At 36.4% G+C, this 22368-nt stretch overlaps 2 protein-coding genes across 4 annotated transcripts in view; one reads left to right on the plus strand and one right to left on the minus strand.

The window, feature by feature from the left end:
* Positions 1–22368, plus strand: part of LOC150098842 (CUGBP Elav-like family member 4) — a 913499-nt gene that overhangs the window by 59990 nt on the left and 831141 nt on the right. The gene's annotated exons all lie outside the window — the stretch shown is intronic.
* LOC150098843 (uncharacterized) overlaps positions 1–22368 on the minus strand; it is a 90943-nt gene that overhangs the window by 8465 nt on the left and 60110 nt on the right. For both annotated transcript variants that reach the window (XM_090405673.1, XM_090405672.1), the window contains one exon: positions 17041–17208. In XM_090405673.1, coding sequence (XP_090261799.1) covers positions 17041–17208 — 168 coding nt within the window. The remainder of the gene's footprint in view (positions 1–17040; positions 17209–22368) is intronic.

Here is a 22368-nt window from a genome sequence, read left to right on the forward strand (position 1 = left end):
GAACTGCCAAGTCTATAGCAACATTCCACCATATTTCATCCTGTTAGCCTCCACTCCTCAACAAATAACCTCTAGCTCAGTGTTAAACAAGAAATTACTATTATTAGTTTCATGTGCGTTTCTACCAGCGGCGGCCTGTAAATGAGCACTGCGACACTGCAGCACCCCCAAGGAAACAATGAAAAATTTAAATTTTGTTTGTGTTTATAAATAATAACAATGCTTACAACATTATATAAATGCAATACAACATGTTAAAGGTTACAGCTTATGTTTCGACAGTGACTGAATAGTTAATAATCAGAATTGTTCGATTAACGCTTTAGATTACAAAACAGATGCACTGTGATCTAATGCCGATAATCATTTATGCTTGTATTGCACGTTATGTCATTCCCACACTGCCTAAACAGCAGTGTATTTTTAGTATCTATACGCATGTTATTTCTGTGAGATATGAAACGTTTATTATTGGTGCGTGTGCATAGCGAATTATTTTTTGTTAATCTTATTTTATTTTGTTAAAATAACATATTTATTTATTATAGATACAAGGCTGAATTATGAGTGTCACTGTTGAAAATATGAAAACAATTATATTTTTTCAATTATCGTTACATGAAACAAATGCGCTGCGATCTAACCGATGTTCGTTTGCGCATATCATTGCTATTGATACGAAAGTTTTATTATTGGTGTTTGTTCGTGATGAGGATGAAATATTTTTAATATGCAAATTTATTTATTAATAATTCGTTACTGATTAGGAAAAAAGTTATTTTTTTATTATTTTTTTTTTGTATATACAGCACTTAAAATTTTCATCGGCCGCCACTGGTTTCTACCCTAACTGGACTCAAGTCATCTGATATCAGTAGTATTCTCCCTCTTCTCCTCTGTACTCAATTCCATTACAGCATCTGACTCTGAAAGCCAGGTTTCGTTAATACTAACAATTTTAGGCTGCAACATATTCAAAGCAAACTCAACCACTTGGTTTCTAACGTTCTTAACATTGATGTACAGACATAAGTTGCCTCTTCACTTTTTTCTTATACTTAAATCTACAGTCTGCTTGGACCAGTTGAACAACTTTCTCTTTTCCCTTCCCACACACACACATTCCAAATGCCCAAACCCAAAGGGTAGTCCATCCATTCAAAGCAGATTCATAGCCATGCTCATTGACGTTCCTATCATTGTTATGTCTACACATCCTAAACATTCCTTCTAAGATGATCTAGTTTCCCTGACTCTCTACATTGGATCTCATTCCAATAAATAATTTCTCTATGCACCCAATGCCAAATCCATTCACGTGCCAGCCATTTTTTAATTATTCAAATCATTCTGTATTCATTACAACACAGGCTCACCTGTTTCCACTAATAGCTCTAGTACCTGCCCAGAAGGCCAGTCACAGTCAGTCAGTCAGTCTCTCTCTCTCTGTGTGTGTGTGTGTGTGTGTGTGTGTGGAGAATTTGAAATTTTGCTAAAATCAAATTGGTATCTTTAGCGTGCAACACCAAAGTAAAGAGGTATGCAAGCAAGTGAGACAAAGCAGATCTAAACATACATTCACCAAGTTTTATGCATCAAAATTTATTGAAATAATGATACTGTAATGCAAGTTCAAGTAGTCTTCTCTATTTGTGTTCACTTCTATGAAGAAAGGAAAGATTCCTTGATTGCACCTGTCTCTTGAATGGCCTCATTCAGCTTATCAGTGGCATATTTTAATAAACTTGGTTTTGCTTTTAGTTTCACAATGTAGTGTTAACATGCTTCTTTGTCCATGTGAAGTTCCCTGATGATGCCAATTTGATTTTAGATATTTTGCCTGTTATTCTTTAAAATACCAACACAAGTAATAATCAACTTTTACAAGCTTGAACAGTAAGTCTGACCAAATATTTCTATGCAACTCCCACCTGCAAAGGTTGTGAACCTAAATATATTAGTACCATGAGTAGGCTATCTTCACTAAATTTCAATCTCAAGTTCTATATTATTCCAGTAACTTATATCCTTTCTTATTCTATATTTGCCACCTTTCACATGATTATCACTTGCCAAAACTAACTTTTACATTCACTTTGCATTTTAACAGCAAATCATTTGCATCTTTAATTTTTATTCCAAGAACACCTTCACATTCTAATCAAATACACAATTATACAATACTGCAAATCTTTTTCTCCCTTCATTCTTTTCTTTGCAATACATTTCTCCAGTTCAGTTTTGCATTGTGTGCAAAACTCCAAGTAAGCACCTTCATTATTATTACTACTTCTCCATTCCCAAGCTTGATCAATTATTCTTGAAAAATTATTCTTTTTTGTGTTACTTTATTCTGGATAGATGGAATTTAATAAAATTTCAGATTTAGGTTATACATTCAAAGATGTCCATATGATGTGATTTGTTTTTGATTAGCAGAATGATTCCAACTGATTAATTCTACATTAGCAGGATGAATACTACATGATATTTAGTATTTAGGATCTATATTAAAATTAGGTGGATTGTTTCAATCAGATCTTCCAGTTCGATCTTTATGTCAATGATGTTGTCACAGAACTACAGGGACATATTCAGTTGTTTGCAGATGATGTGAGGTTATTACTAATAGTGCTGATGTTTTGGTTCAAATCCTCTCTTCAAGAGGATTTGAATAAGGGTGGGCAAAGGCAAGGGGAGATCAGTTTAATGCAACTAAATGTAAGGTTTTAAAATTTGGGATCCACAGAAAGAATGCTCACTTGGTGGGGTTATACTAGAGAAGGAAAAGATCATGGGGTGACTGTGTATAGAAATTTAAAGTTCCAAAGACATATGGCAAAGGTTGTGAAGACATCTCAGAGAACTGCAGCAACGTTGAGGAGAACATTGACCACAAGAGATAAATGTGCTGGTCCCATTGTATAAAGTTTGATCAGACCACATCTGGATTTCTGTGCTCAGATCTGGTCATCAGATTTGAAGGGAATAAAATTAGTGCCTCTGCAGTGCAATTTGAAAAATGACGGTACATTGATCCCTTTGATTGGAAAAGGCTTAAGTTCGATTTGCTTGTTGTGACAAGAAGAATCTTTATATGGATTTTTTTTTAATTGAAGTTGAGTTAGTCAATCTCATATGGAGGTAGCAAGTTTTTTCTCTCTTGGAAACTCTGGTTTTTCATCCTGCATACAGACAAATTGGCCTTGAGGATATGCACAATTTACAGACAAAAAATACTAGTGGTGGTGGGCAGTAGATAGCATTGATGTAGATGATGGCAGTGGCCGGTCGCTGGATTTGGTGGATTAAGTGGCAGAGACAAAGAGTTGTAGAGTAGGAGCCCTCCCATGATGAGACTTGACTTCTTGGAGACGTCACGTAATAATAATAATCTTGGAGATCATGCAGAGATGGATAACAAAAATTATGTCAGGACTGTACAACGTTGATTATGAGGATAGATTGAGGGCATGCGGACTGCAGAGTTTGGTAGATAGAAGGCAAAGGGGAGGGGGAATATGATTGAGACATTTAACTGTTGAATGGTTATTATCATACTAACACTGAGATTTTTCATATGGCAGAACGAGGGAAAGGAACAAGGACAAGAGGCCATCTGTGGAAGTTGCAAAAGGAGGTGGTGAGAAAAATGGCAAGTAATAAGTGTTTTGCATGGAGAGTGGTAGGAGCATGGAATGCATTCCTTGAGAGGGTGGTGAATGTGCAGACCGTGAATGATAGACTGTGCTCACTAGTGTTGACCTCCCACAATGAGAGTCATGCGACTCCATGGGGTCAGGAAAATAATAATAGTAATAATCTGTTATGGCACAGATTAGGCAAAAACTAGCTGAAGCACAAATTGAAATAATTAAATTTTAACCCAAACTTAATATTTCATTAATAAAGTAATATTAGACTGTAACAAAAACTGAACCACAGACTGTATCCTAAATCTCAGACTTATTGAACACTGTTTCAATTAACAAGGTGTTATTGCAAATACAGCAAGCTCATTTACACAAAATGCACTCAATACCCCAGCATAATTGAAAAATTGGATAACTAGAACATGATTTTTGCATTTGAGTACATGGGAAGCATTGAGAGAGCTGTTGCATAAAAAAATCCACAATTAATGTTTTAATTCCTTCATACAAGCAATGATACCAGGTAAAGATTCAATAGGAATAGAGCATTGACAAATTTCAGGTTTATTGCCAGCAATCATTTTAGTTAGATTGGGATCACATTTTAGTGAGCCTCCATAGCTCAGTTGGTATAGACTAAGCCCTTTGGTCGGGAAGACATGGATTCAATTCCTGTCCATGATGTGAGGAACCTCTATCTGGTCTCTTTCGACTAAAGATGAGTTAGCCAGTCTCATATGGCGATAGAGGGTTTTTTCATCCAGAAACTCAGGTATTTCGTTCCTCAGAACAGGCAAGCCGACTCATGAGCACACATAGATTTACAGTAAAAAAAAAATTCTTTGTTGGAGGGGGGGGCTCAACCAGTCTTAAGGGAAGGATGAGGAAAATTGGGAGAAATCCCACATGACAACAACATATCATGCATAAAGATAAACCTGCATGTGGAGTTCTTTGTCATAAGAACTGACATGGTTGGAGTTACCAGTAGAAATTTTGCAGCATCCTGTTTGACTATAGGCTATGTTTAGACACAAAAAAGAAAATGATGGGGAAGGATATGAGGGGAATTAAATTTTAAAAATGGCAATATCTTGAAAATAAAAAGGATCTTTTTTGATCCATGGAAGAATAAATGTCATTCATTGCCAATTTTTTTTTTTTTTTTTTTAATGGGATTACAAATATTCTATACTATACTTTTATTTGGTGTCTGCATTAAAATATACTTCTGTAAACATTTTTCATCCCTCAGAACAGGCAAACTGGCCCAGAACATACACAGATCCACAGTCATAAAATACATTCTTAATCCCTCACCAGAAGGGGCTCAACCAATCCTAAGGGATGGTCGAGGAATGGGGGAATCCCCACACGAATAAATAAAAATGGCAAAAGGTGTGCACAGCTTACAATTAAATATTAATTACATTTATTAAAAATGTAAAATGGTAAGCCCACAACTATATGCCAAATTAAAGATGCCAAAAAAGTATATTCTTTTTTAATCCAAGTGTAAGTAAACAAAGTTTGTGCATGAAGTATCTTCACGATTAGGCTGCTTGTATATAGAATATATAGAAACTAATGATTTCACATAGTTTTGGTATACTTGCTCAGTGATGAGACCTCAGAGATCAGAACTGGTCTGAGTAGTGACCCATCCCATAATGCATAGTATTATAGACACCTGAAAGGGTGTGTGTGTGTGTGTGTGTGTGTGTGTGTGTGTGTGTGTGTGTGTGTGTGTGTGTGTGTGTGTGTGCGCGCTTTATGGGATATTAAGGCAATTAATGGGAAGTCAGCCTTTACATACAAGCAGTCTAGTCGTGATAAGTGCAAACTTTGTTTGCTTACACTTGGATAAAGGATTAAACAAGAATATAATTTCTTGGCATCTTTAATTTAATTTTTAAGCAAGTGAAAAAAAAAAACTTCCAATAAGTTTTTTTTCTGTTAATTGATATGACTTAGGAACCATAGAACGTGCTACTAGAAATGATAAAATAGGCAGAAAATTCAGAAATGAAATTTGGTTTATCCATCTGTGGGCCACAAAATTGTTTGTGGGCTGCCACAGATGGCACCTTCTAATGCGTATATATCTAAAGTGACTGTGGCAAGGTAATGAGATTAGCAAAGAAAAGAAAAATAGGACTGGATCAATGAGTACACTTCTCTATGAAATCAGTATCAGTCTATCAAGAGAAGTCTTACTTTAACAATTAATTATATGTATGGTATGTTGAATAATGACTGCTTGTGGACAGTGATACAGGCATTTGACAACTATCTGGTCATCTCAAAAGTAATGTCATTTTGAGCATTAAGTTTTGAAAGGATATAAAGGATAAATCACTTGCTAATTTAATCAAGTATATATTCTCCATTTGAATCAATAATGTTCTTCCAATGTTGTGAAATCTTCATAATGCCATTTCTATAGAATTCAGGAGGTAAAGAAGTCACATAGGCTTAATTTCAGTGCCTCTAATGTATCTTATTGTTTTTCATTAATGAAATGTGGAAAACTTTGAAATAAGTGGTAATTTGAAGGTGCAAGATCAGGACGATACAAAGGATGTGGAAGCTTTTCCCAGCCAAGTTCCTCAATCTTGGTACAGGTGATTCTTGCACTATAAGGGCTTGTGTTAACATGGTGAAAATCAACACCCTTTCGACTGACCAGAGAACACCTCTTTTTTTTTTCAGTTTTTTCATTCAATTGATCAAGTTGTTCACATTATACTTCAGCTGTGATTGTTCGGTTTTGTGGCAAGAGTTCAAAATGTACAATATCAGCAGTATCCCATCAAATGCTTAACAAAACCTTCTGAAGGTGAAGGTCTTGTTTTGGCTGAGGTTTACCTGCTCCCCTGAATGAACCCACTGCTTTTGGTGCTTAAAACATTCTTGTAAATTTTTAGGTCATGACTACATGACTCAAAAATGAAGATTGACCCTCTCAAGAATGAAGAGCAGTGCAGATGTTGATGCACTCTTTGATTGTTGTTCATTAGTTCACGAGAACTTACTAGTTGAGCTTAGATTCCAATTTCTTGCAAATGGCAATGAATGGTCAATGACAATGAATTAAAATCTTTTGTTAAATCTTCAACAGTTGCATTGGCATTTCTTGCAATAATGACTTCCAGAATATCGTTATTGAGAGAGAGAGGGGTGCCCAGAGCAAGAGGAATCTTTCCAGATAGTCCCCTGGTTCCAAACATTTTGACAATTGCTGGCACTTTTGCACATTCAAAATATTATCAGCATGATTCTTGCACATTTTTTTTTAGTTAGCAGCATTGTTGCCTTTTTTTTGAACTCAAAGCATGGGGTGCTTAATGTGTTCTTCCTCTATAGTAATAAAGGGCTATTTAAACAATAACTTACACTATCTACCAATAATTGTCCAGACACCCCTGTTATTTGAAGTTATGGAACAATCCAGGTTTGTTAATAAAATTAAAACCGGTGTACAGATAGTAGGAAGCAGTATTTCATCGTAGCAGTTGAATACAGGTAGTATGGCAACATGATGTGAACTCAGTGACTTCAAGAGAGGTGTCACATTGGTGGCATGTCCACATAGCCATTGCCACTCAACTAGAGCATCCAAATTCAATGGTTGGCAATGTGATCAACAAATGGAGACACTCTGGCATCACTAGTGCAGGAAAAACCCAGGGTGGCTGCTGAAAATGATTGATAGGGACAGGAGGGTGTTAAAACGGGTGGCACAGAAAAACTGGCTACATTCAGCAGAGACCATCTGTAATGAGTTCCAGAGAACACCATGGTGGGCACCAATACTGTACAAAAAGAACTCCATTTACTGAGTTTCCACAGAAGAGCAGCGGAACACAAGCCAAACATCACAACAACGAACAAGGTAACTTGTCTGGCCTGCAAAGGGTGCGTGAACTGGATAGTTGACAGTGGAAAATGGTACGCTGGAGCGATGAGTCAACACCACTGATGAACATTTGTTACCAAAGTGTGTTGTACCCACAATAAAGTTTGGTGGTGGAATAATGGTGTGGGGTGTATTCAGCTGGTTTGGAGTGGGAACCACTGGTTGCTGTCCATGGTTCCATGAAGGAAGCTACTTTGATATTCTGAATAATCAGGTGCTGCCTACACTGTGGACTTTTTATGGAACGGACCTGTGTTACTATCAAGACGACAATGCCCCATGCCACAAAGCTGTTATAGAATGGTATGAAGAGATGGGTGTTAAATGACTGCCCTGGCCTGCACAGAGTCCTAACCTTAACCCCATCAAATGCCTGTGGGATGAATTGGGCAAATGAGGTTCAGAGCAGCACATCCTTGATATGTTGCTGAACTCAGTGCTGCTTTGATGAAGAAATGGAGACAAATTCCACCTGTCTACCATACATTGGTGGAAAGCCTCCCTCAAAGGGTGGAGGTGATCAAAGCCAAAGGTCGACATACCTGATATTAAGGTTCACTTGCTGGTATCAATTCTAAATTGCTAAAGTCTCCAGACAATTATTGGTAGATAATGTAAGTATGATGTTCTTGCAAGGTGGAATTCCTTAGAATGAGGCCACCTCAGCTTAGCAGTACTTATAAAGCTTTAAAAATTTATGTTTAGACCAGCTGAGATACGTTTGAACAAGTACAGTATAAAAAAATGGCATTACTTTTGGGATGACCTGATACAAACAAGTTAGTGAAAATACTGTAGGAAAAGGGAGAAGTTAGTTAGATGAATGGGAGATTAGTTGTCTGGATTCTAGCAAGCTGTGCATTAAGGTCATGATCCAGAATAGAAAGGTAACAAATAAGGTACTGTACAGTCTGTTAATACTCAACATGAGTAACAGAAGTGCATGGTAAGTTAAGAAATGAATCTTGCAATAGACTCCCTAAAAAATTGTACACAAGAATAGATGAAGTGAATAGTCTGTTATAGTGAATTTTCTTTAGAATGACAGTGCTTAAGGGACTTTTCAGTATTTTGTTATGGTACTGTTCGTTTCAGCAAGTTAAATGCATTGCAAACTCTTATCTAAAGGAATAACATGCTGTATCCTACAATTAACTGAATAAAATAAGGAGGGAGCAGAAAAATGTAAGGACAGAAGAAAGCATTCATAAAGTAGTTTCACTTAAATGAAATAATATATGTTCACTTGAATAATACAAAATGAAATTGAGTTCAAAGTGACCAAAACAAGATGACATAATAAATGTGTTGAAGTATATATAATCAGGAATGGAATTCATTATGCTCAATCTCTGGTATTTTTCTATTTGAAAATAGTTTTTATGAAGAAGGTGGAATTAACGTTTACTATAAAGGAAAAATCTATGTGTAATCTTTCTAGGCACTTGACTTTGTTTAGCCATTCAGTTTTATGGATGTGCTGTGCATATGGAGAAAGTAGTCTTGGAGAAAGTAGTGAGGGACCGTGTACAGCATTGGGCAGATGAGGGTAATGTTATCTGCGAGAATCAACATGGATTTGTGAAAGGACGCTCTTGTTTTAGCAATATGCTAGCCTTTTATAATAAAGTTACAAGAGCATTAGATGAGGGAAAGGCATATACTGCAATTTTCTTAGACTTGGCGAAGGCATTTGACAGGGTGCCACATGATAAGCTGATATTTAAGTTGCAGCACATGGGTCTGGATGTCAGATTGGTCAACTGGATTCAGGATTGGCTGTCTGATAGGTATCAGAGAGTTGTGTATGGTGGAGCAGTTTCCAGGAGGCAGAGGGTTACAAGTGGGGTCCCACAGGGCTCAGTACTAGGACCTATATTGTTTAACCTTTATATCAATGACATAGCCAGTGGATTGCAGGGGGATATTCAGTTGTTTGCGGATGATGCGAAGCTGGGAAGGATTATTAGTAATAGTGCAGATGTGGTAGCCCTGCAAGAGGATTTAAATAAGCTAGATAGATGGGCAAATGAATGGGGGTGTCAGTTTAATGCAGCAAAATGTAAGGTCTTGAGGTTTGGGAAACATCGATGGGATGCTGCATACTCTATGGGAGGAGTTATACTGGAGGAAGTAGGGGAGACAAGAGATCTGGGGTTGATGATTGATAGAAACCTGAAGTTTAGGGGACATATTGCAAAGGTGGTGAAGGTAACACAGAGGATTGCTGCTATTATGAGAAGGACACTGACCTGCAGAGATAAGAGGGTTATCATTCCATTGTATAAGTCTCTGATCAGACCACACTTGGATTATTGTTCTCAGATTTGGTCCCCAGGATTTGAAGGGGATAAATTAACTGTGGAAAGGATACAAAGACAGATGACAAAGATGGTTTCAGGACTGTACAAGGATAGTTATGAGGATCGGCTGAGAGAATGTGGACTGCAGAGTTTGGTGGATAGAAGAAGGAGAGGTGATATGATTGAGACTTTTAAACTGTTGAGAGGTGGTTACAGGGTTGACACTGGGGAGTTCTTTCGCTTGGTTGATCAGCGGGAAGGAGTGATGACAAGAGGCCATCCCTGGAAGTTACGAAAGGAAACTGTGAGCAAGAGGGTGAGGAGTGGTTTCTTTGTGTGGAGGGTGGTTGAGCCGTGGAATGCATTGCCTGATGGAGTGGTGGGAGCGAGAACGGTCAGCGAGTTTAAAGAGTGGTATGATAAACTTTATGTTTCTCAGGGGGGGACCTCCCCTCGATGAGTCTTTACAGAATTTATGTCTTAGGAAGGACCTCCCTCGATGAGTCTTTTGACTCCTTGGAGGCCTGAATAATAATAATAATAATAATAAATAATAATAATATTGTGTTTGTACTATCAGTGTTTTACTGTTCAGTAGCTACTTGGGTTGTATAGTAGATTGTATTAGGTATGAGAGGCTCTTTTATAGATTCAAATACTTTATATAGAAGTATTTGTAGCACCTGTAAAAGGTTGTGGTGAGTTACATTGTGCATTTGTATTTATTGCTATCTATGGTAAGTATTACTGAAATGTTTAATGTTATATAATTTCAGGTTTGATGTACTTAGCATTTTTGTAGTGCCATCAAGAAATTAGTCAGCAATTCATGTATGTCAAGCTTATGCTGTGAAAACAATTTTGTGCATTGTTTCCAACTGCAAAGTTGCCATTTGCAGTAGCATAGACTATTATACTATCTTGAGATTTGTGCAACAATACTATGATAGATAAATTTCTTAGTGTTAATTAATATACACCTTTTACTTGAAAGAGTTTGGCAAGCAATAAGAAAGTTTAAGATATTACATTCATTTGGCTCATTTAATGAGGCAAATTTGTATGAAGAAAAAAAAAAATTGGGTTACTGCTGTAGGTAGGTGGCTTTAGGATAACGGCAATTTTTGTCTATATAAAAATGCAATGGCATTTGATATGTCAACATATAAAAAGGCAAATGATGTGACTATGCAGTATATTAATAATAAATATTTTTTGTGACCAACTGTTTATCTTATCAGATAACTTTCAGGGACACACAGGAAGGTTTTAAGCAATCCATTCTGTCATACCACCTGCTGAATTTTACTTGTAAAATTCTTCAATACAGCTCTTCTCTATAGATAATTTTGACATACATCAAATAGCCAATCATAGAATCTGATATCTAACCATTTGTTGAAATATTTGTGCAGCAATCTGTCAAATTACCTACTGCAAAATCAGGAAAAATGTCATAGCATATGCATTCCCAAAATTAAGATTTATAAAATGCAACCAAGCCATTGAAACAAGACTCTCCTCTAACAAATCCATGCTGACCTCCATAAAGAATGATTCCCCTCATATGCCTGATGTTTTCCATATTTCTACCTATTTGTCTTTATTGCTTACTTTCATGGCATATTTTATAACTCAGGACTATTATAGCAGTTATACAAAGCTCTGAAGACTTCTATGGTATTAGGAGCATAAGATTATATGAATCTAAGAGCCAAGTTGAATATTTCAGATTGTGAGGTTTCCAATGTGAGGTTTAACGTCTTGTTTTTTTTCATATGATCTATATACATAACAGGGGTTAGCATGGCCCCTCCTTGTCTTACTTTATTTTTACATCTGTTGAATTCTAACTGATTACTTATAACTTGAATACGAGCTATATATATATTGATTCGTATAATATCCTATTTACACCATATAATTTAACATTTTGAACAGCTTTTCCACTGGCACTTTGTACTTTTGACATATGCAAAAGTAATGTAGTTTTGATAATGGGAATATAACATATATTTATATGATTTCTCAAATGAGTTATATATTTTAATCTAGACAGCCACTAATTTGGCCTGAAACTAGTTTGTTTTTCAAATTTTCTTTTCCATTTTTTTCTTAGCTTCCAAGTATGCCAGACTTACAAATTAAAGTTAGCATTTATAAATCTTACTTTTATAGTAAGATTAACTATAATTAGATTAGTAAGATTAACTATAAAACTATAACTATAAGATTAATTATAGTAAGAATTCTTCCTACCAAAAACTATTTTGGTAGGAAGAATTGATGGCAAAGGAACTAGAGGAAGAAAAAGAATATCATGGTTTGACAACATCAAGACGTGGACAGGAAAGAGCAGTGCACAACTGCTCAGATTAACCCAAGATCGCAGTTTGTTCGCCAAGATGGTCGCTGACCTTCGATAGAAGATAGCACAATAAGAAGAAGAAGAACTTTTATAGTACTCACTATATCAAACTTTTAGGGATCATAGGAATAATTTAAGTGAATTTTGTTCAGAACAGCATTATGCTCATACCCATCAGGACTCATTGTTTTTTTATTATTATTATTATTTTTTTTATTTATTTTTTTTTTTTATAGCACTGTTTACCATGGTGAGAACTTTCATTTCAGATCACCCAGAATTTAACCTTCTGACCACTTCTAAATTCTACGCTGCAGTAAAGTTGTAAAGCTTATACTTTATCTACTTCAGTTGCCTTTCACTCAAATAAAAGTGGCCAGACATCTATTAATGTCATCACCATTATTTTGTTCAGTTTGCAGCACTATTTTCATTTTTGCTTAGTTCTTTCCCAATAGCCTCTGGAACATTTATATATTCTTACCAGCCTTTCTGTGATGAATTTCACTGCTTTTACACAGCTTAGCATTCTCACTTTTTTTTTCTCTGCAGAGTTTGGTGGATAGAAGAAAAAGGGGAGGGAGATATGATTAAGAACACTGAAGAGATTATTCATACGGTAGAACAAGCGGAAGGAGCAAGGATAATAGGCTATTCCTAGAAGCTGCAATAGGGAATGGTGAGTAAACGGGTAAGAAGTACATTCGTTTTCTACATGGAGACTGGTAGGAGAATGCAGACAGTGGATGTGTTTAAGGAGTCATATGATAGACTGTGTTGACTTCCCACGATGAGTTGCGACTTCATGGAGGCTAGGAAAATAATAAATTTTAGTCTGGTTTGGTTGTGATTGAATGAGTGTCTACATGTGGAAGTTAGTTTGACCAGTTTATTGCTTTGTGTATTGTACATTTTCCTTCTTTCTCTTCAGCTCACCACCATTTGAAGATCACATTTTGCAAAGTATAACACAGGATTTTGCAGAATGCTTCATCTGCAATATACGCTTTCTGTCATTTGGAAACATGGCAGGTAAGGTACAAGTGAATGCATGTTGCAAGAAATGTAGACAGTGAAAGGAGAAGGTGACCTTGATATAAGTGTATGAAGTATCCCAGGTTTCAATGGCAACAAATGGTAGTAGGGAATTATATTTGCTGAGAGAGTTATGAGTAACATGACAGAAGGAGGATGGCAAGCATCATATGGCAATGGACTTGATATTAGGTAGTATAACTGGAGATACGAAGGGTGGTGCTATAGTTCGCCCACCGATTAGAGATCCTTCGACACTTCTGCGCATGTCACAAAAAGGAGAATCCATTACGGTAATAGGGTAATCAATCCATATTGCAGGATGAGTTGTTTATTATTACACGTCAGAAAATTAACTTCTGTTTCATGATCATTGTAGTTAACTATGTTGCTTGTATAACAGGTGGAAAAATTTACCTATAAAGCACATGGTTTTGCGTGTTGGCGACCAATTCGTATGTCCTTCATTTCTTTCTTCTCTTCAGCATGAATCGACTATTCTTGGCAAGTTTCCAAGTGGAGATCTCAAAAGCATGGGCATACTATAACTATGTTAATGAATCTTGAGTGAAGGCAGAATGTTTGTAGAGGAAGATGGAGAAATGATTGTGGACAAATGACACTATTAGGTGGAAAAGGAGGTAAAGTGACCAATGCAGGTGAGATAATGGAGCTGTTTAATGATCAGTTTATTACAGCATTTCGTCCTGAAAAGTAGGGTAGGTTTTATTCTTAGAAGAATGGGAAGGACTGAAGACTTTTAGAAGTGCATGTGTTTCTAATACTAAGTATTCTGGAAGTTAATAAACCAGAAACACATGCAGTGAAATGGAATTTCACTGCATGTGTTTAGAGAATGTGGTAAGGAACTAACAGCTCCACTAACATAGCTGTTCAGCGAAAGCTTAGCGACTGGGGAAGTGCCTAATGAGTGGAAGGAGGGTAAGATAGTGTCATTGCAAAAGGGTGATGGTAAAATGTAGACATTAAACTATAGACTAGTTTGTGTTTTTTCTTCTATGGTTAAGATTTTAGAGAAATTAACAAGGATTATATACAAAAATTGAGCAGCGAGGGTAATATCTATGAAAGTCAGTGCTGATTCGTTAAAGGGTACTCTTGTTTGAATAATTTGCTTGCCTTTTATAATAAAGTGACAGGAGCAGTTGATGAAGGAAAGGCATATATTGCTTTTTTGGCTTTTGCAAAAGGTATCTGATAAGGTGTCACATAAGTTGATATTTAAGTTGCAACACATAGGATTAGATGTCAGATTAGTGAAGTGGATTGGAAACTGTCTGAGATTTGTGTATGGAGGAGTTGTATCGTGCAAGAGAAAGATCACAAGTGGGAGAGTATAGACCACCCACAATGAGTCCTTTGACTCCAGAGGTCAGATAATGATAATAATGTGTTGAATAAATAGCACCTTCCAAATAAGGTAGACATGTCAGAAACTGTAAATTGGGCGATGATAAGGTAGCTCATGTCCTTAATTCAGATGCTCAAGGAAGTGAACTTGGTAAAACTGAATGAAAGTAAATACTGCAGTTTATTAAATATAATTTGTCATTAATTATGTCATTAAAAGTCAGTATGTCATTTCATACTGACTTTTAAATACATTTTGAAAAAAAATGGAGTTGTAGCTGAAGTAAATAAGGCCAAGAGACTAACTGGCTAGCATATTAATGCATCAGAGTAATAAGCATTTGAATGAAATGGGGAAAGTTGTGCAAGATCTATAATGCCTATAATTTTTATAGTTAATTTTCATGCCTGGTTTGTTACAGCACTTATTCAATTTAGAATCCCAAAGACTTTTTACTGGATTTATTATTATTATTATTAAGAGAAACCTCCAGGGAGGCCACATACTATACACACGAGCTATCATACTTATTCTTGAATTCATTCACACTGCTTGCACTTACAACATCCAAAGGCAATCCATTCCAATCATGCACTGAGAGAAAAATCTAACCCTTACATCCTTTATTCTCAGCTTCCAAGGATACCCTCTTTTACTTTCCCCACCCTCCATAAATTGAAAAATTCCATCAACTGAAATCCTGTATCACTCTTTCAGAAGTTTGTAAGTTTCAATCATATCATCCCTCTTTCTCCTGTTTGCTAGTGTCTGCAGTCCACAAATTCTCAATTTGTCTTCATAATCAGTAGTCCACAATCCTGATATCATTTTTAACACTCTTTTGTACTCTCTCTAATATATCAGAATTACAATGGAAACCAGACATGCACACAATAGTCCAAGTGAGGTCTTATCAAGGTCTTGTAAAGAGGGAAAATAACATCCTTATCTTTACATGTGAATTCGTTTCAGCATTGCAGTTATCTTTTGAGTTGTATTTGCAATCTTTGCCACATGGCCCCTGAACTTCAACTTCCTATCACTCCAAGATCCCTAGCCTCATCAGTTTCTTCTAGCCTAATCTCATCAATATAAAACAACATTGGATATCTAATCATGCCGAAGTGAATGACTTTATTTAGGAGTATAACATGTGCTTAAAGTAAAGCTAAGCATCTGACTGATTAAGCTTTAATACCATTTTCCTAGATAACATGATCCAAAAATACAATTAACAGGAATTAGCATGAATTCCTGTCTTACATCTCACTTTAAATAAACCACCTTTCTTGCATACCCTTCAATTTAAGTATAAATGCAGGTCCCATTTATACAATACAATTGTAGTATTTTGAAGATCTTTCTCCTTTGGTTCTTTACCATATTGCTTTCTCCAGATCCTTGTTGCATTTCTTTCTTTGCTTTATCACTTTTATCTACCAGTTATTTCCCTACTCATTCAATTGCACAATTTGAACATTTAATTTTACACTACATTAATTTCTTCCAGAATGTAGTTAGTCATTGCTTCAGTATTATAATATTCTCTATTCTCAGAATCCAAAGATTTGTGTACACAAAAATCACAAGTGAAATCTGGCCATAAATTATTAATAAACAGTTTACAGATCTTCGAAGTAAAAGATGAGGCAAATTATAGCAAAATGCTTCCTATTTTTAACTATTCAAAAACACATCCAAATCATTACTTCCTTATGCAGCATTCTCTCCATAGAGGTCTCAAGTTTATGCCAGCAACTAGCTCAAACTGTTTATGTAATTTACAGGGATCGACAAGAATGAACTGTTGCATGGGAACTGTAATAACTTACTTAGCGTGATTCATTCTGGTATAAATAAAAAAAAAACAGCATGAGCACCTACCACAAGTCCTACAACTATTAAAAATAAGAGTGAACTAACAGCAAAAAAAGACCAAAAAAAATGCAAATGTCCACATTATTATACTGATAACATGACTTTATTCCTCAAGGATGCTAATGCCTTTATTCCTCAAGGGAGTAGGCAACTTTTGGAGACAGTCAATTCCTTAGCCAAAGCAAATAGTTGGCCTAAACAATGACTTCAAATGTCATCTGGTGAAGAAAGCATGGCAGACAGCTGCCACCAACTCATGATCCCTAACATTGTCTGAAATAGTGCAAGTTATGTGGTCAATTTTCTTGAGTTACAGGATTAAGAACTCAAGTTTGCAGAAGCAAACAGCCATTTGTAATTTTTGAAAAAAAAAAAAAAAAAAAAAATGCAACGACTGCAATTTTTTTTTTTTTTTTTCAAGTTTCAAGACATTTTATAACATGATTTGATTTTTAATTATGAGCATACATTTGGGTCATGTATGGATTGTATACAGGAACAAGAATTCTCACCTCAATTCACAAAGAATAGAATATGTAGAAACATGATGTCTTAGCTGAAGTGGTGGCAGGTCTGGTAACTGCTCACAGACTTCTTTCTCTATGTAGTTCATAGGAAGTTCACTTTGCAGAAAAAGGTGGAGTGATTTGTCTGACCTGTACAAAGGTATCTGTAAAATCCTATAGTAAGAAAAATAAATCATAGGAAAAATATAAAAGAGAATCAGGTTATAGTTTCAGATTTGAAGAATACAAATACAGTATATAAATCATCTCAAGGAATAAGTATTGCCATACTAGTTGAAGTCAATTAAAATCAGAGCTCTTTCATCTGGTTATTTTTATTTACCAACAGGTATATTACTAATAATACTATGAATACTGCAATAGTAATAAAGAAACCAACATTATTCAAACTAGTTCAGGTGCCAATTTTCAGATCTAGCAATTCCCATCAAGTATTGACTCCAATTAATCACTGAAGATGTCACTGTTATTGATGAAACATCTAGTGTGTAGATGGTGTAGGTTGTCTGTAATTAGTCTGGCAAGTACGTGTAAAAATATGAGAAAAGTTGCTTAAATACTGTTTCGTACATCTTATCGTGCATATTTTAGATTAAATACAAATAGAAAACTTATTAATTATTAGAGAATTATAAATTAATAACTGAATTTAATAATCATAAGCCAGATTTTTGAATATAGTATTATAATCCAAAGACCCTCATGGAGTCAAAGACTCACTGCAGGAGGTCCCTGTGTCATACACATACTATGCCTTAAATGCATTCCAATCATTCATAACTCCATGCAAAAAACCTGCTTCTCTCTCTCTCTATCCCTTCATATACAACTTCCAGGGATAACCTCTTGTTCTTCCCTATATCCCACCATTTTATGAAAAACCTCTTCAGTGTTAATCCTATAACCCCCTTACCAAGCTGTATTGTCTAGAATATCAACCCTTCTTCCTCCTATCCACTAGACTCGGAAAATTCCATTTTCAACCTTTCTTTATACAGTGATACCTCGGCTAATGAGTAACCCTGCTAATGAATTTTTCGGCTAATGAAGATTTTTTCGCTGTTTTTCGGACTCGGCTAATGAATGTTTTGGTGAATGAGCATGCTAACATAAAGCAGCAAACATGAACGGTCAGGCCATTCCGTGAACTTATCTTTTCCATCTGTATGTGTGTGAAAAAGAAATGAACCGACCACATCACATAGGGGAGACCTACCAACCTGACTGGGTTGTTTACGTTCAAGACAGCAAGAAGTGAGATGCCTCATACCAGTGTCAGTACGGTGCACACTCCATGTGGCTGTGAATGCGATAGGTAAGTGTGATAGCATTTATTCTTTACTTGGCTAAATTCTAATATGGGGGATTAATTTATAATTAGTAAATTCTATTCTTATATAATTAAATAAATACTATGCTATGCTATATGTCATATTTCTTTTATATTTTTCAGAAAAAAATTTTAAAAGTGAAAAAATTTTTTCTTGACAATGGGTCCAAAAAAAGTAAGCGACAAACCCAAGGGAAGCAGAAAGTTGCTCACAATTGAGCAAAAGAAAGAAATAATTTCAGCATATGAAAGAGGAGTCAGAATTGTGGATTTAGCAGTCAAGCATGGCATAGCATCATCATCATCAATAGCTACAATTTTGAAGAAGGAGGAGATTAAGGCAGCTTCAGTTGCAGCTGGTGTCTCAATCAAGACATTGGCCTCTCAATCACAAAGAAGTTCTGTGAATGAAGAAATGGAAAAGCTTCTGATGATCTGGATAAGTGAGCATCAAATGGCTGGTGACACTATGACTCAAGAGATGATCTGCAGCAAAGCCAGAATGATTTATGAAAATTTGAAGAAAAATGTGGCAGGACACAGTACAGCAGAGGCAGAATTCAAAGGAAACAGAGGATGGTTTGAGAAGTTCAAGAGAAGGTCAGGGATCCATAGTGGAATTAGACATGGAGAAGGAGCCAGTGCAAATAAAGAGGAGGCTGAGAAGTTTGTTAGAGAATTTCAGGAGTGGACCATCATTCATGGATACAAGCCAGAACAAGTGTTTAATTGTGACAAAACTGGATTGTTTTGGAAGCAAATGCCCAAGAGAACTTTCATCACAAAAGAAGAGAAGTGTATGTCAGGGTACAAACCTATGAAAGATAGAATAACTCTTTTATTTTGTGCTAATGCAAATGGTGATCTCAAAATTAAACCAATGGTGGTCTACCACTCTGAGACACCAAGAATTTTCAAGAAGGAGAATGTTTGCAAGCCCATGCTTAGTGTTTATTGAAAGTCAAACACCAAGGCATGGGTAACAAGAAAAATATTCACAGAGTGGATCGTGGAGATGTTTGGGCATACGGTGATAAAGTACCTGAGAGAAGAAAACTTGTCTGAAAAGGCTGTGCTTCTTCTGGACAATGCTCCAGGGCATTCACCTGGCTTGGAAGAAGATTTGGAGGCAGAATTTAACTTCATCAAGATAAAATTTCTTCCTGCAAACACCACATCTATTTTGCCACCCATGGACCAACAGGTCATATCAAACTTTAAGAAATTGTATACAAAACACATGTTCCAATGATGTTTTGATGCAACTTCATTTACCAGTCTGACTCTGAGGGAATTCTGGAAGGATCATTATCATATCCTTCATGCTATTCAAGTCATTGCCATGGCACGGGGATGAAGTGTCAGTTAGGACACTTAATGCTGCCTGGAAAAAGTTATGGCCAGACTGCTGCAAGATAAGAAGTGCTGTTTCCAGTGTTCAAGATGCTGAAGATGCTGCTGAAAATGCTGACATTGTAGAAAAGATAGTCTCTTTAGGCAAAGCATTACATTTGGAGGTAAATGAAGAAGATGTAGAAGAATTAGTTGAAGAACACTCAAAAGATTTGACAACAGAAAATCTTAAAGAGTTGAAAAAGCAACTGAATTAAGAAAGAAACAAGGAAGATAAAGAGTGCTCATCAGAGGAGGAGCACAGCAATAAAAAGGGAAGATGCCATCAGGTGACATTAAAAAATTCTGCACTACTGGGAAGAGTTTCAGTCTTTGGCTACAAAGTGGCATCCCAACAAAGCTGAAACGAACAGACTTTGTGCCTTGGTTGAAGACAAGTGTCTGAATCACTTTAAAAACATTCTGAAAAAAAAAAGAGAAGTTCAATCAACTTTGGACAGATTTTTGACTTCTCCTTCAGCAAAGAGACCAACTACTGAAGAAGAGAAGACTTACCTTGAATAAACTTTGAAAATTTGGAAGAAGAATAGTAAAAACATTGTGTACATATTTTCAGTTTAATAAAGAGTATATAATAGTGTAAAGATCATCAGTTTTTCATTCTACTCTCCATTCTCCTTCATCTAATTGGGTAGCTGTTCATCTCAGCCTTTGGTGAGTTTTTGCCCTTTTATAGTGTGCTTTTTACTATTTTATAAAACTTATCTTTAAATAATAGACAGCATCCAGAACGAATTAAACGATTTTCTATAGAAACCTATGGGAAATCATGTTTCGGCTAACGAATGCGATTCCAGAACGAATTATCTTCGTTGAGCCGAGGTATCACTGTACTCATCATTCCAGAGACTATCTTAGTGAATTGCCTCGAAGCCCTTTCCAATATCTTCATCCTTTTGAAAACCAGGTACCAAATCTGTGCACAGTAGTTTCTATGTGGCTTAATCAAGACCATATACAATGGAACCAGAATCTCCTTGCTTCTACAAGTCAGTGTTCCCAGCATCATTGCCAGTACATCAGTTGTCCTCAGTTTTGGAAATGTGTAAATTTTAGATCCTTATCCACCATCACCCCGAGACTTGGCAAAGGTCTCGAGTATTTGAGGATATATTATTTCCTCAAATAATATATCCCCACCAACTCTACATCCATCTTTGTTTTTCAAATTTTAAAACCTTACATTTTGCAACATTGAAGTGGTATCCCCACTTCAATGTTGCAAAATGAGCACAAGAGTGCTATCCCCACTCCTGTGCTCATTCACTCAGACTGAGAGAATGAGTTGAAGTCTTTTTGTAAGGCCACATATGATCTGTTCTATTTCTCATATTTCTTCCAACTTTGCATCATCTGCAAACAACTGAATAGCCCCATTCAAATCCTCTCCAATATCATTCAGATTAAACAGCAATGGCTCTAAAACAGAACCCTGAGGCATACCATTAGTGATTTGCCTCTTCTGGGATATTGTCCCCATACACAACTTGCTGATATCTGTCAGATAGCCAATCTCCATCTGTAGTTTGATTACAAGCCTTTGCAAAATCTTAGTATACCACTGTGTATCCATCACCCATGTCCAATACAGTTAACTTAGTGCAATTATTTTATTTATTCATACGAGTTTCCTCCCTTTTCTCCCCCCCATCTCTATAGGGGTGAATTGAGCTCCACCCCTCACGAAGGGTTGAGTATTTATGACTGGAGATCTGCGTGTGTTCATGGGACCAGTTTGCCTGCTTGTGGGATGAAAAACCTCAGATAAACTGGTGGGAAAAAACTCTGCTGTCCATGCCCAAGACTGGCTAACTTAGCTATGGCCAAGGAAGATCTTTAAGCTCCTTATGTTGCCAATGGGAATCGAACCTAGGACACTCCTTCCCCAGGCATATGGTTGCGAAGCACAAAACTACTAGGCTAACCACGTGGACACTTATTGTAATAAGTGTCTGCGCAGTTAATAATAATCTACTTATTGTAATAAGTAGATTAAAAACATGACCTCCCTTTAGTCAATCCATGCTGCCCATCAAAGATAATGCCATTGTTAACCCAATTCTGGATCTTCATTCTTACCAGCCTCTGCAACACTAACCACGCATATGATACAAAGATTGGCCTATAATTGGATGCTTGAGTTCTGCCAACTCCGTTATGAAGCAGTACAATCTTTCCTTCCTTCCACTCCTTTGGAACTTGACACAGCATAAGACTCATTAAACCTATATGCCAAGGCAGATGGCGAATTACCTAGCACATTTCTGTTCCCCCCCATCTCTTCTCCATGCAATGTGAAGTACACCCTTCAAGGCCATGTGACAAATATACTTAGAGATCCATAACCTCCTCCATTTCGAGAGTACATCAGTTAAAATATTAATGCTACAGGCTAGCTGCCAGTTAGTGCATGGGCCTGAACTGTCGGTAACATGTCAGCAGTCCTGGTCAACTGGTGCATAATTCTGCTGCCACATACTCTGCCAGGTCATGCGTGAAGAAGGAATCCAAGTAGTGGTATGTGGGAAGGCACTGTCAAGGCCACATCATGGTATGGAAACTGGTTGCTC

This window comes from Typopeltis vanoorti, chromosome 15, assembly GCF_054136105.1.
Source record: "Typopeltis vanoorti isolate ZY-2024b chromosome 15, IOZ_Tvanoo_1.0, whole genome shotgun sequence".
Taxonomy (NCBI): domain Eukaryota; kingdom Metazoa; phylum Arthropoda; class Arachnida; order Uropygi; family Thelyphonidae; genus Typopeltis; species Typopeltis vanoorti.